Here is a 14,653-nt window from a genome sequence, read left to right as displayed (position 1 = left end):
ACAAAGAGTTGGACACAACTGAGCGACTTTACTGAGCTGAACTTATGAAGAATTTTCTTATATGTAACATGTTGATTTTCTGTTTCTGCCTTCAAGGTTTTCTTTTTGTTCCAGACTTTCAAAACTTTTGTTTTGATATGTCTTGGTATGAATTTGCTGATTCTTTTCCTGCCAGCTCAAATCTCATGTTGAAGTCTCTCAGTGAATTTTTAAGTTCATTTATTGTACTCCTAAGAAATTTATCTGTTTGGTTGTGTTGGGTCTTAGGTGAGGCAGGTGGAATATTTTGTTGTGGCACAGAGGTTCTATCATTGTGGTGTGGGGGCTCAGTAGTTAATGGTGCATGGGCTTAGTTTCCCGACCAGGGATCGAACCTGAATCCCTTACATTGAAGGGTAGATTCTTAACCACTGAAAACACCAAGGAAGTCCCAATTTCATTTATTGTTCTTTTCAACTCTAGAATTTCCATTTGCTTCTTTTTTGTAATTTCTCATTCTTGATATTTTCTATTCAATGAATCATTGTCATGTAATTTCTTTAATTATTTAACATATTTATAATGAACATATTTATAATGTTTTAAGTCCTGCATTTGAGCATCCTCAAAGATAGTCTCTATTAACTACTTTTGTAAACTTTTCATGTTTCACAATGTTTAGTTGAAAACTGGACATTTTGCATAATATATTGTAGCAACTCTGCATTCTAATTTCTTGCCTCTGGGGATATTTGTTGTTGCTGTTGGCTTGTTGTTTAGTGACTTGCCTGGGATAAGTTTGTGGTGTCTGTTTTCCCCTGTAGTATGTGATCTCTGAAAACTGTGCTCAGTTTTCTTTTTTCTCTCTCCATTCTTTCTGTTTTTAGGCTTGGATTTCTAGGGATTACCCCTGGATCACTATAACTGAGTCATCTGCAAGTGATTGGCTAGAGGTTGTTAGAACTTTTGAACCAATAAGGCTTCTTCTTCTCTTTGGTATGGGACATACACATGTACTAGATATGCTTTCAAAGGAGTTTACAGATCTGATCCATATGTTTACAAGGCTTCTTGGTCAGCCATGAATGAGTAGATTATTAAGGGTCTTTCCAACGTTGCCCAAGTAAGCACAACCTGGCATATACATACAGCTTTCCAGGTTACCAGGAAAAATGGGGTCAGAGCAAGGCCATCCTTGGCTTTCTTGTTCTCTTGATTACTCTGATAATTTTCTGGCTGGTCTGCTGTTCTTTTTCTTGCACCAGCGGGTTCATGACTTCAGGGTAGCCTTCCCTCATTGCCCCTGAAATTTCTGTTTTTTTTAAAAATAACTTTGTGGTTAAAAAATAACCAGTTTTTTCACTGCTTTTTGGGGAGAGAATTTTCCAGCCTTCTAACTTAGAATTCTTGAAGTCCTGTTTTAAATTTATTTTTATTTTGTGGTAAAAATGGAGATATCATAAAATTTACCATCTTAACCATTTTTAACTGGGCAGTCGTGTTTACTGTATATACATTATTGTTCAGATTTCTAGAACTTTCCATCTTCTAAAACTTAAGCTGTGTACCAACGAAACTGCTGCTGCTGCTAAGTCGCTTCAGTCATGTCCGACTCTGTGTGACCCCATAGACAGCAGCCCACCAGGCTCCCTGTCCCTGGGATTCTCCAGGCAAGAATACTGGAGTGGGTTGCCATTTCCTTCTCCAATGCATGAAAGTGAAAAGTGAAAGTGAAGTTGCTTAGTCCTGTCTGACTCTTAGCAACCCCATGGACCGTAGCCCACCAGGCTCCTCCGTCCATGGGATTTTCCAGGCAAGAGTACTGGAGTGGGGTGCCATTGCCTTCTCCAACCACGAAACTACAGCTTCCCTTTTCTCTCTCCCCCTGGCCACCACTGTTCTACTTCTGTGTCTAAGAATTTGACTACTTTAGGTATCTTTCGTAAGTGAAGTTAGACAATATGTGTCTTTTTGTGACTGGCTTATTTCACTTAGCACCAATGTCCTTGAGGTTCATTCTATGTTGTAGGATGTAACAATTTCCTTTTTTTTTTTTTAATTTTATTTTATTTTTAAACTTTACATAATTGTATTAGTTTTGCCAAACATCAAAATGAATCCATCACAGGTATACATGTGCTCCCCATCCTGAACCCTCCTCCCTCCTCCCTCCCCCTACCATCCCTCTGGGTCGTCCCAGTGCACTAGCCCCAAGCATCCAGTATTGTGCACTGAACCTGGACTGGCATCTCGTTTCATACATGATATTTTACATGTTTCAATGCCATTCTCCCAAATCTTCCCACCCTCTCCCTCTCCCATAGAGTCCATAAGACTGTTCCATACATCAGTGTCTCTTTTGCTGTCTCGTACACCAGGGTTATTGTTACCATCTTTCTAAATTCCATATATATGCATTAGTATACTGTATTGGTGTTTTTCTTCTGGCTTACTTCACTCTGTATAATAGGCTCCAGTTTCATCCACCTCATTAGAACTGATTGAAATGAATTCTTTTTTCATTATATGTATATACCACATTTTCTTTATCCTTGTCTTTCAGTGGACATCAGGTTGTAGTAACCTCTTGACTATTGTGAATAGTGCTGCAAAAAACATGGTTGTACAAGTATGTTTTCAAGATCCTGCTTTTGGTTTCTTTTTATTGTGTACTCAGAACTGAGACTGCTGGATCATATGGTAATTCTGTTTTTCATTGTTTGAATAATCTCCATACTATTTTCTGTAGTGGTTGTACCATTTTACCTTTTCAGCAACAGTGCACAAGGGTTACACATTCTTTATATACTTACCACACATTACTTTCTGTGGTGGTGGGTTTTTTTTTTGTTTGTTTTTGTTCTTGTTTTTTTTTTTTTTGATAGGGGCCCTGCTAACAGATGTGAGATGATATGTCATATGGTTTTTAATGTAATTGATTTATGGCTGCAGTGGGCCTTCGTTGCTGAATGCTGCTTTCTCTAGTTGAGGCAAGAGTAGTGGCGGCTGCTCTAGTTGCAGTGTGTGGCTCCTCACTGGGGTGGCTTTTCTTTTTGCAGCACACGAGCTCAGTAGTTGTGGTGCATGGGCTTAGTTTCACTGCAGCATGTGGAGTCTTCTCGGACCAGGGATGAAACTCCTGTCTCCTTCATTGGCAGGCAGATTTTTAACCATTGGACCACCAGGGAAATCTGCCATTGTGGGTTTTTTAAAAAATAATTTCATTTATTTATTTTTGCTTTTGCTGGGTCTTTGTTGCTACTCAGGCTTTTGTCTAGTTGGGCGAGTGGAGGCTACTCTTCAGTAGTGGTGCACGGCCTTCTCATTGCAGTGGCTTTTCTTGTTGCAGAGCACAGGCTTTAGGGCACATGGGCTTCAGTAGTTGTGGCACGTGGGTTTAGTTGCTCCTTGGTCTGTGACATCTTTCTGGACCAGGAATCAAACCTGTGTCTCCTGCATTGGCAGGTGGATTCTTTACCACTGAATCACGTAGGGAAGCCCTGTCATTCTGGTTTTGATTTGTATTTCTCTGATTAATGATGGTGAGCATTTTTTCCTCTTTGTTGGCCTTTTGTCTGTGTTCTTTTGAAAATTGATACTCAAGTCAATTTCCCATTTTTAAAATTTGGTTATTTTTTTGTTGTTGAGTTGCTGTAGTTCATGTCGTCTAGATTTTAAACCCTTCTCAGATAGTTTCTGTTTCTCCCATATGATTGCCTTTCTGTTTTGCTGAGTGTTTTCTTTGCTTTCTGGAGGTTTTTAGGTTTGGTATAGTCCTATTCATCTATTTTTGCTTTTGGGCCCTGTTACATTCATTTTTAAAGTATCCCTTTTTTTTTTTTTTTTCTGTGAGGATATTTTGTAATAGTCTTTCTACAATGTGATTTATGAGAGCTATTCAATTCCTTTGTGTGGCCATAGATATTCTGTTTTAGGGATGCATTGTTTTCCTGAGTAATTCCAAGTAAATAAAATATTTTTAAGTTGTACAATATATTTTAAGAATGAAAAAGAATGAAAAGAAAATCATTTCTTTTGGCTACCTTAGGATGACCTACTTGTTTTAACAGTCAACATTTTCTTTTGCCTTTTATAAGGCATAAATGTTCCCATTTGTTTATCACAGCAACTCTGAGATGAGGAAATGGAAATGATCTTGCTTATAGTGAGTTGATTAATAAGTGAACTTCAGTTGGATTACCAGCATGGGCCATGTGATTCAAAATTCCATGTTTTAATATAGAATATTGTCCCTTATGTTAACATTGAATTAGTCATTCAGATAAGATTAGTAGTATTCTGGTGATAACAAGGTCTTGAGTTTGGTTTAGGTGTCTTTTAACTTCTCCTAGGAAAATCCAATTTTGCCCATAGATTGCAAGTTTTGGTAGTCATTGCATGAATATATCATTGTTACACACCTCAGGGGTAGAGATGGAAATGTCATTGAAACATTATCCAGATGAATGTATAACCAATGGAAATGTACTCGTTGCTCGTAAAGGAAGTTAGGTGTAATGTAGTTTTATTAAGAGCAAGGGCTCTGGCATAATAATTTCCAGTTTTGAGTCATGGCTCTCTAAGATGAGTTATTTTTGAAAGTAATTTGACCTTTCTGTGCCTCAGATTTTGGAAATGTCATTGAAACATTATCCAAATGAATGTATAACCAATGGAAGTGTACTTGTTGCTCATAAAGGAAGTTAGATGCAGTGTAGTTTTAAGAACAAGGGCTCCGGCATAATAATATCCAGTTTTGAATCATGTCTCTCTAAGATGAGTTATTTTTGAAAGTTATTTGACCTTTCTGTGCCTCACTTTTTTTTTTTAATCTATAAAGTGGGTATAATAGTATTTACTTTTTGGGGTTCTTGCTGCTGCTACTGCTGCTAAGTCGCTTCAGTCGTATCCGACTCTGTGCAACCCCATAGATGGCAGCCCACCAGGCTCCCCTGTCCCTGGGATTTTCCAGGCAAGAACACTGGAGTGGGTTGCTGTTTCCTTCTCCAGTGCATGAAAGTGAAGAGTGAAAGTGAAGTCGCTTAAGTCGTGTCCGACTCTTCGTGAACCCATGGACTGCAGCCTACTGGGCTCCTCCGTCCATGGGATTTTCCAGGCAAGAGTACTGAAGTGAGTTGCCATTGCTTTCTCTGACAAAGATTAAATATTGCATGCGAGTAAAGTACTTAAAACAGTGCCTGGTATACAGTAAGTGCTCATTAACATGGTATTCATTATAGACACTGATCAAAATATAATCTCTCCCATTGATCAATGCTTAGAGAAATTACTGCATCTTTAAAATTAATGAAATATTGAGAACTGTTAAAAAAATCATGACATTCTGCTAGAATAGTAGAAATATCAATAGATTTTTTGTATTCTGCTCTTTAATAAGCTTGTTGACATAAAAGAGGCTTATACATTTGTAGTAATAGATAGTGTCTTTATATTGATGGCCTTTGAGGAAGACAGTGTCCTAAGTACTTTATGTAAATTAATTGATTTAATCCCCAAACACACTACTATTATCCATTAGATAAGAACTGAGATGCAGAGATGTAGTACAAGTTGCCTCTTGTCATTGTGCTGGTAAGTAGCAGGTGTAGGATTAAATCCACTTGTGCTGGTTCCAGATTTATTGGTCTTAACCATTTTGCTGTACTGTCTGTATATGTATGTTTAGCTACATTACTGCTGTGTTGCTAAACCAAGGTGGATACTTCTTGGATGAAGGAACAGCTTAGTATTTATTTTAACTTTCACAAATAGTTACAATAATGTGACTGAAATACAGTTCAAATGCAATTTATTTTTACTTTTTTTTTTTTGGTTTATAACATTTTATCTGAAGGTGAAATGATTTAGTATGAAGTGGTTGTGGTAACCTTTGTGTTTTCATTTCTAATGTTTTTAATAATGGAACAGTTATAAAACATTTAAAATTTATGATCATACAGTTTCTAGGTATAATCTTTAGGTAAAGTTCAAGACTTTTTTTTTTTTCAAAGTTGATCAGTGTTTATTTTGTCAGGTCATTCTCCTTTCTTTAATTCAGTTCCCCTCTTTCATCTTGCCCTAAAATCCTGTTCTGTTATCATTTCCATTTAGCAAAATAAGAAACAGAGGCCTTGACAGGTTAAGTGCCTTATTAAATGTAACTTGCACAATATGTTTTTGTAGCTCATCAGTAACTATAATTTAGCAAGTTATTTGATGCTGCTTTTTGATGAACAGTAATTCCTGAATTTTTTTTTGTTATATGATTAAATTTATTGCTTTTTATATTTTTTTAAATTGGAGGGTAATTGCTTTATAATGTTGTGTTGGTTTCTGCTGTACAGCAGTGTAACCCAGCTCTAAGTATATATCTGTATCCTCTCCGTCTGGAGTTTCCCTCCCACCCCACTGGATTGTCCCCCTTCCGAGTGCTGCACAGTGGCCCCCCGCCAGCTAGCGGTTTTACAGGTGGTAGTACATGCATGTCAGTGCTACTCTCTCAGTTCATCCCACCCTCCCTAGAATATTTTTGTGTTGGAAATTTTGTTTCTCTTTTCAGAAAGTATTTTGGATATTAGAATGAAAAAAAATATTAAGCTCTTACTAAACTTTATTTAATGTTTTGTGTTTTAAGGAATTGAAATTACCATTCACTTTTTTAAGTGGACATATTCATGAACTGAGGATCCATGTACCATGGACAAAACTGGGTTCAGAACCAGTGGTAATTACCATCAACACAATGGAATGCATTTTGAAACTTAAAGATGGAATACAGGTAAATTATTGAACCTACTTGTTTATGTTAACCAATTAAAATGCTTTATTTTGGGGGGCTGTTCTGGGTCTTCATTGCTGTGAGTCAGCTTTCTTTAGTTGTGGCGAGCTGGGGCTACTCTCTAGTTGTGGGGAGCAGGCTTCTCATTGTGACGGGCTTCTTTTGTTGTGGAGCCCAGGCCCTAGGGTGTGTGGCCTCCAGCAGTTGCAGCTCCTGGGCTCTAGAGCGCAGGCTCAGTAGCTGTGGTGCGTGAGCCTAGTTGCTCAGCTGCCTATGGGATCTTACTGGATCAGAGGTCGAAACTGTGTCTCCTGCACTGGCAGGCAGATTCTTTACCACTGAGCCACCAGAGAAGCCCTGACCAATTTAATAGTTATTAGTAATTGTTATTTCTTTAACTTGTAGAATAGGCCAGCTTTTACATAAACAAATCTTAGCTTATACACTTAACTTTTCTGTTTTTGGCTTCGCTGGCTCTCTGTTGCAGGCTCAGCAGTTGTGCCACGTGGGCTTAGTTGTCCTGTGGCATGTAGATCTTAGTTCCCCCATCAGGGATTGAGTATACGTCCCCTGCACTGGAAGGCAGAGTCAATCACCAGGGAGGTTGGTTCCACACTTAATTTTTTTTTTTTTAACATAACTATGAAAGTAACATAATTAATTGCAAAAGAGTTTTCTTAAATTTGGATAAAACATCCTAGCAGTTATTTTCATATTAATCTTACTTAATCTAGTCATAGCTTTAGTAGGGATTATGCTTATTGCTTATTACCTATATCTATAAGAAATGGGGCCTGATTGTGTTCAATTTTTAGGTGAAGGTTTTTGAACTTTCAGAGGATCTGTATGATTTTTATTTCCTTACATGACATTTCTAAATGAGATGAAATGTTTTAAAGTTATATTTTGAGAAGATGAAAATATATTGAATTTACCTTCGTACCAAATTTCACTATATCTTTGAAATTTTGTCATTAGAAACTGGTATTTTGGACTTATTTCTTCTCTGACCCATGTTACATTTCATTTCAGTGTTTTTTTTTTTTTTTTTATTAAGGTATAATACTGATTTTAAGGAGTTTGTGTGAAAAATTTTCTAATTTAGGAAGCAAACAGGTTTGGACTGCAGGATGTTGTGATGGATTTTTCCACTTTTATCCTGTATAAAAGCAGTGTCTTAGTCTTTCATTTTTATGACTTATTCCTTAGCCCATATTTAATTTTCAGTTTTAAGGAAGGGTTTCTAGAACCAAGTGAATCGATGAGTATTGTTAAATTTTAATCTCTGTGAAATGAGTTAAGGCTATTTATAAATTGGTAAGATCATTTCCTTCTTGAAGTAGATAACTTTGAGTGCCATATGAACTCACTGGGCTCAAACTTTTTTTAAATCTCTTAATTCTGAACCTTTATTTTCCATTTCAACTTAACTAGTGTAAATTCCTGGAAATGAGTGTGTCACTGCTGTACTCTCATTAAAATCTATTTTGTGAACTTTAAATATTTGAGATATAGATAGTTATGGGCAACAAAATTTTATTTGACAGGCGCTTTACCGTCTGAGCCACCAGGGAAGTCCACATTTATATTTAGTAATACTTAAGTGGTTCTTAATCATTATGTTCTTGAAATTTAATTTTTTTAAGAAGTCTGGACTTCGTCATACCACCCATGCAGTGTTCTATATTAAGTGGAAAAAAAAATCCAGACACTTAAGTATTTTTTCAATGGGAAGGTGGAACTTTCAAGGCCAGATGTCCCATAAGAAACACATTTTAAAAGAGGCAAATTACAACTAATTATAGAGGTTTCAGTAGAAGATTTGTAACACATGACTTAGCGTAACCTAGAACTAATATTTGATATTGGACCATGCATATGGCTACTGCAGGAATGATCAGATTTCCTGCTTGTGTGGTATTTGAGACTTGAATTTTGTGGTGTGTACAGCAAAAGGTCAAGTGTCATGAGTGTAAACCACTCTCAAAACAAGTATTTTTTACAGATGTTTAAAATTTTGAGCTTGAAGGCATTTTTGAAAATTGCAGTTGACATTTGGACAAATTATTCAGCAGTGTGCACCCCTGGAGAGTTATGCTTCAGTTTATACTGGTGATTAGAATTAATTTTTTTTTTTTTTTTTTGACTGTGCCTTGAAGTACGCAGGATCTTAGTTGCCCAACCAGGGATCGAACCCTGGCCATCTGCAGTGGAAACACAAGACTCTTAACCACTGGACCACCAGGGACATCCCTGGTGTTAATTTTTTAGTGAAATTATTATAGAGGAAACATTTTAAAATAGTTTATTTTCCTATTTTACGCTTTGATTAGTATAATAGGAAATTAAGTTAAAAAATCATATATGTACTAGTAAAATTGAGTAAGCCCATATTTGACTTATATTATTTCTAATTATTACAAATGCATAATGAAGAAAATACTTCCTAAATAAAATTAACATGGGATAGTAGGTAAAATGAAGGGACCTTTTAGAGTTACAGATATGAATCTGCTGAAAATACTATTAATATATGAGAAAGTAATAAAATTTGAAAGAAATCTGAGGTTTATTTAGAAATCATTATAAAAATATTGCTAAATTTCTTGATAAAAAGGCATGTGCAGTTTGTAAAGTTCAATTAAATTCTAACATTTGTTGATTTTATTTTAACCTGTCAGTGCACTGAAAAGCATTGCAAGATATGTAATCTCTGCAAACTACTTAGGAAAAAAGATTTATAATTGTGACTCCAGTGATAGTTATACTGCCTTAACATGTCTCTGATCATTTTTAATTATAGAGTTTTTTTTTGATGTGAAGGTGACTAAGTTGTGTGTTAGGTAAAGTCATCTTGATGTTCACTCTGAATTATTTTAATATATTGATATTTCACTTAGAAAGCATTATTTGTTATTCACGCTGAGAGATAGGTCTGTGTTAGTTATACTCACCTTTAGATCCTGCAGACTTGAAACTGTTTTTATTTTTCTTTTTTGGACTCAAGACACAGAATTTGATTCATGACACATCATCATTAGTGATCCAGGTCTGATTTGTTTATTTATTTAGCTGTTTTTGTCCACTCTAGTCTAGTCTAAAAAATACGTGTGGAACCAGCATACAGCTCAAGGTTGAAAACCTTACCAGTAATTTACATTGAAAGGCACCCCACTCCAGTACTCTTGCCTGGAAAATCCCATGGATGGAGGAGCCTGGTGGGCTACACAGTCCGTGGGGTCACACAGAGTCAGACAGGACTGAGCGACTTCACTTTCACTTTTTACTTTCATGCATTGGAGAAGGAAATGGCAACCCACTCCAGTGTTCTTGCCTGGAGAATCCCAGGGACGGGGGAGCCTGGTGGGCTGCCGTCTATGGGGTCGCACAGAGTCGGACACGACGGAAGTGACTTAGCAGCAGCAGCAGCAGCATATGCTCCTCTTCTTTTGCATATTCTTGTTTATCTTCTATGGACCTCATCTGTAAAATACAAGACTTGCTACATAGTTCCTCTGTTTGATTGTGTATGCTTTCTCTGTTCATTGTTTTTATAATTAAAAAAACCTCCTTCAATGTAAGGCGAGTAGTCTGTTTTTAAAGTACTTCTTTATTCTGCTCTTTGTGCCACCTAGAAAGTAAAATCTCAAAATCTTTTGACCTGTTAAATGTAACCATTTGCAAGGTGTTTATATAAGTGATACTTGCTATTCCTAAAAGCGAAATTAAAAAAAAAAATCTTCTGAACCTAAATCAAACTTTTAAGATACCATTTAAGGCGAGATAAAGAACTAGGATTTGGGTTAATGTATATGCTTTTAAATCCTGGTTAGTGCTTGGAGTTGCAGAGCAATCTTGCCTGTTCTTTTTCCTTGAATGTTTTGATGCAGTGGACATTGGTTATTGGCTTAGATAGTTGCTAAGAGAATAGAGGAGTATCATATCTTGTCCTTGAAGCCTGTGCACTATTAGGCTAGAGGAAGTTTTGGTAAGTCTATTAACAATATTTACATGTCTTTTTTTTTTTTTTTTTTAACACTCTAATTCTCTTATCTGAAGCTAGTTTAATCTGGTTGACTGCTGCCATGGTTTGAATGTCCTCTCAAAATTCATGTGTTGACATCCTAATCCCTAAAGATAGTGGTATATTAAGAGGTAGGGCCTTCGAAAATCATGACAGTGGAGACCTCATGAATTCAGTTAGTGCTTTTTAAAAGAGGTTTTAGAGAGATCGCTACCCCTTCTGCCATATGAGGACACAGTGACAACCAGATAAAGGGCCCTCACCAGACCATGTTGGCACTTTGACCTTAGACTTCTTAGCCTATGAGAAGTATGAGAAATAAATTTCTATTGTTTTTTAGCTACCCAATCAGTGGTGTTCTGTTGCTGCTGCTGTTGCTGTTAAGTCCCTTCAGTCGTGTCGGACTCTGTGCGACCCCATAGACGGCAGCCCACCAGGCTCCCCTGTCCCTGGGATTCTCCAGGCAAGAACACTGGAGTGGGTTGCCATTTCCTTCTCCAATGCATGAAAGTGAAAAGTCAAAGTGAAGTTGCTCAGTTGTGTCCGACTGTTAGCGACCCCATGGACTGCAGCCCACCAGGCTCCTCCGCCCATGGGATTTTCCAGGCAAGAGTACTGGAGTGGGGTGCCATTTTCAGCAGCCCAAATGGACTAAAACAACTACCTTTTCAGAAATGAAGGGAAAACAGAATTGCTGACTCAGGTTGTGGAATTTATGGTACTATTACTGATTCCCTCACTTGTGCTGCTGTAGGTTAGTGATGGTGGTGATGTTGATAGCAGATAGTATAGTTTAGATTTTGTCTGTAAATTCTTTCTATGAAAAATGAGGCAGAGTTCCCTATAAATGATGGGTAGCATCTTTACTTCCACTGGGGAATCCCTTTATGTTGGGTGTATAAATATTTACAAATGTTACATATTCTTGTTGGATTGACCCCTTATCACTAGGTAAGGCCCTTTTTTCTAATTACCGCCTTTGTTTTAAAGTCTGTTTTGTCTGATGAAAGCATAACTACCCCCGCTTGCTTTTTGTTTCTATTTACATGGAATAGCTTTTTCCATCCCTTCACTTTCAGTCTGTGTGTGTCCTTATATTTGAAGTGAATGTCTTGTAGGCAGCATATCCTAAGGTCTTGTTTTTTATCCTTTCAACACTATTTCTTGTGATTGGAGAATTTAGTCCATTTACATTTGAATGCCATTTTGTTAGTTTTTTTCTGGCTGTTTTGTAGTTTTTCCTTTTTTTCTTCCTCTTCATTTGTGATTTGAATACTTCCTTTCAGTTCGTTCCCTGGTGGCTCAGATGGTAAAGCGTCTGTTGACACAATGCAGGAGACCTGGGTTCCATCCCTGGATCGGGAAGATCTCCTGGAGAAGGAAATGGCAATCCACTCCAGTACTATTGCCTGGAAAATCCCATGGACAGAGGAGCCTGATAGGCTACAGTCCATGGGGTCGCAAAGAGTTGGACACGACTGAGCGACTTCACTTTCCTTTTCCTTTCATTTTTTCTTTATCTGCTGTAGGTTTTTGCTTTGTGGTTACCATGAGTCTTGTGTATAACAGCATATGTTTATAGCAACCTGTTTTAAGTTGGTAACGTGTTTGAATACATTCTAAAAGCACTACCTTTTACCTACCCTCATGTTAATGTTTTTGATGTCACGTTTTACATCTTTTTATCTTGTGTATCCCTCAACTTAATTATTCTAGTTATAGTGATCTTTTTACTACTTTTGTCTTTTAACCTTCATACATTACAGCTTTATAGGTAATTAATCCACTACATTTACTGTATTTGTACTATACTATATTTGTACTGTATTTACCTTTACCAGTGAGATTTATACTTTCATGTGTATTTTTTAATTTAATTATTTTTATTTGAACTATAACTTGCAGTGTTAGTTTCAGATGGATAACATAGTGATTCAGTATTTTTGTATGTTACAGAAAGATCACAGGATGAGTCTCAACTATCTGTCACCATACAAAGTTTTTACAATATTACTGATTATATACCCTATGCTGTACATTATATCCCCTTGATTTATTTTATAACTAGAAATCTATACCTCTTAATCTATCTTACCTTCTTTCCCCCAAATCCCTCCCCTCTGGCAATCATCTGTTTGTTCTTTGTATTTATGCATCTGTTTCAATTTTATTATATTTGTTAATTTGTTGTGTTTTCGGATTCCACATATAAGTGAAATCATATGGTGTTTATCTTTCTCTGATTTATTTCATTTAGCATAATGCCTTCTAGGTCTGTCTGTGTTGGCATTTGGCAAGATTTTTTTTTATGGCTGAGTAATATTTCATTGTGTGTGTATATATGTATGTATATACTACATTTTCTATATCCATTCATTTTTTTGATGGACACTTAGGTTTCTTCCATATCTTGGCCATTGGAAATAATGTTGCAGTGAACACAGGGGTGCATATATTGTTTCAAATTAGTGTTTTGTTTTCTTTGAGAAACTATTCTTCTTTGGAAGAGTGGACTTGCTGGATCATATGGTAGTTTAATTTTTTGAGGAACCTCCTTTTTGTTTTCTGTGATGGGTGTATCAGCTAATATTCACAACAGTCCTTAAAGGTTCTCTTTTCTGCACATCCTCACTGACTCTTGTTACTTGTTGTCTTTTTGATCATAACCATTCTGACAGGTGTGAGGCGATATCTCATTGTGGATTTGCTAATTTCATTCCCCTGATAATTAGTGATGTGGAGCATTTCTTCATGTGTCTATTGGCAATCTTTATATCTTCTTTGAAAAATTTTCCAGGTTCTCTGCCTATTTTTTTTAATTGGGTTGTTTGTTGTTTTTGATGTTAAGTTGTATAAATTCTTTGTATATCTTGAGTATTAACCTTTATTGGTTATGTTGTTTGCGCATATCTTCAGTTCGTTTGGCTGCCTTTTTTTTTTTTTGCATTTATCACGTGTCATTTTGTGAAACTGCCACCACCGTGATTGAGATACAAAAGTATATCATCACAACAAAGCTTCCTTGTGCTGCCTCATTTTTACTGTACTATCATTTTCCCTACCTGTTGATCCCTAGCAACCACTAACCTTTCCTCATTTTGTGTAATTTTATTTCAAGAATAACAAATATAAATGGAATCATAGTATGTAATATTCTGTGTAGATTTTTTCACTTAATATAAATCCCTTCAAGTTCAAAACTAAGTTGCTGTGTATCAATGGCTTGCTCCTTTTTATTGCTGAGCAATACTCTGTATGGATATACCACAGATTTATCGTTTATCCATTGAACAGCGGTTTGGTACTCTCTAGTTTTTGTTATTAGAGATAAAGCTACTGTGAACATTTGTGTACAAATTTCTATGCCTACATAAGTTTTTATTTTTCTGGGATAGATGCCCAAGTATGCTATTGCTGGGTCCTATAGTAATTTCATTTTTATTTTTAAAAATAATTGTTTACTGATTTCCAGTGTGACTATACCCGCTGTTCATTCCTGTGACCAGTGTATAAGTGATCCAGTTTTTCTGTATCCTTGCTAGCATTTGTTATTATCACTGTTTTTAATTTTAGTCATTCTGATAAGTATGTAGTAACGATTTATTGTGTTTTAAAAAGTTTTTTTATTTTTGGCTGCACTGGGTCTTCATTGCCACATGAGGGCTTTCTCTAGTTGTGGTGAGCAGGGGCTAAGCCTTCTCATTGCAGTGGCTGCTTTTGTCACATCACACAGCACAGGCTCTAGGGCATGCAGGCTTCAGTGGTTGTGACAAATGGGACTGGTAGGGATTGGTAGTAGTGGCGCATGGGCTTAGTTGCCCTGAGGCATGTGGGATCTTCCCGGACCAGGGATTCAACTTCTGTCCCCTGCA

The 14,653-nt window shown here is 36.6% G+C and overlaps 1 protein-coding gene across 12 annotated transcripts in view; it reads left to right on the top strand.

Annotated features, from left to right (window-relative positions):
- Positions 1 to 14,653, top strand: part of VPS13B (vacuolar protein sorting 13 homolog B) — an 806,600-nt gene that overhangs the window by 12,394 nt on the left and 779,553 nt on the right. For 11 of the 12 annotated variants that reach the window (XR_003514498.1, XM_027561445.1, XM_027561448.1 and 8 more), the window contains one exon: positions 6,614 to 6,757. The exons of the other annotated variant lie outside the window; for it this stretch is intronic. Coding sequence is in view for 10 of the 11 variants with exons in the window: in XM_027561445.1 (XP_027417246.1) it covers positions 6,614 to 6,757 (144 nt within the window). In the remaining variant the exon portion in view is untranslated. The remainder of the gene's footprint in view (positions 1 to 6,613; positions 6,758 to 14,653) is intronic. 12 annotated transcript variants of the gene reach the window in all.

Source organism: Bos indicus x Bos taurus, chromosome 14 (genome assembly GCF_003369695.1).
Source record: "Bos indicus x Bos taurus breed Angus x Brahman F1 hybrid chromosome 14, Bos_hybrid_MaternalHap_v2.0, whole genome shotgun sequence".
Lineage (NCBI taxonomy): Eukaryota > Metazoa > Chordata > Mammalia > Artiodactyla > Bovidae > Bos > Bos indicus x Bos taurus.
The sequence above is the reverse complement of the archived record's forward strand: the minus strand, read 5'-3'. Positions and strand labels throughout refer to the sequence as shown.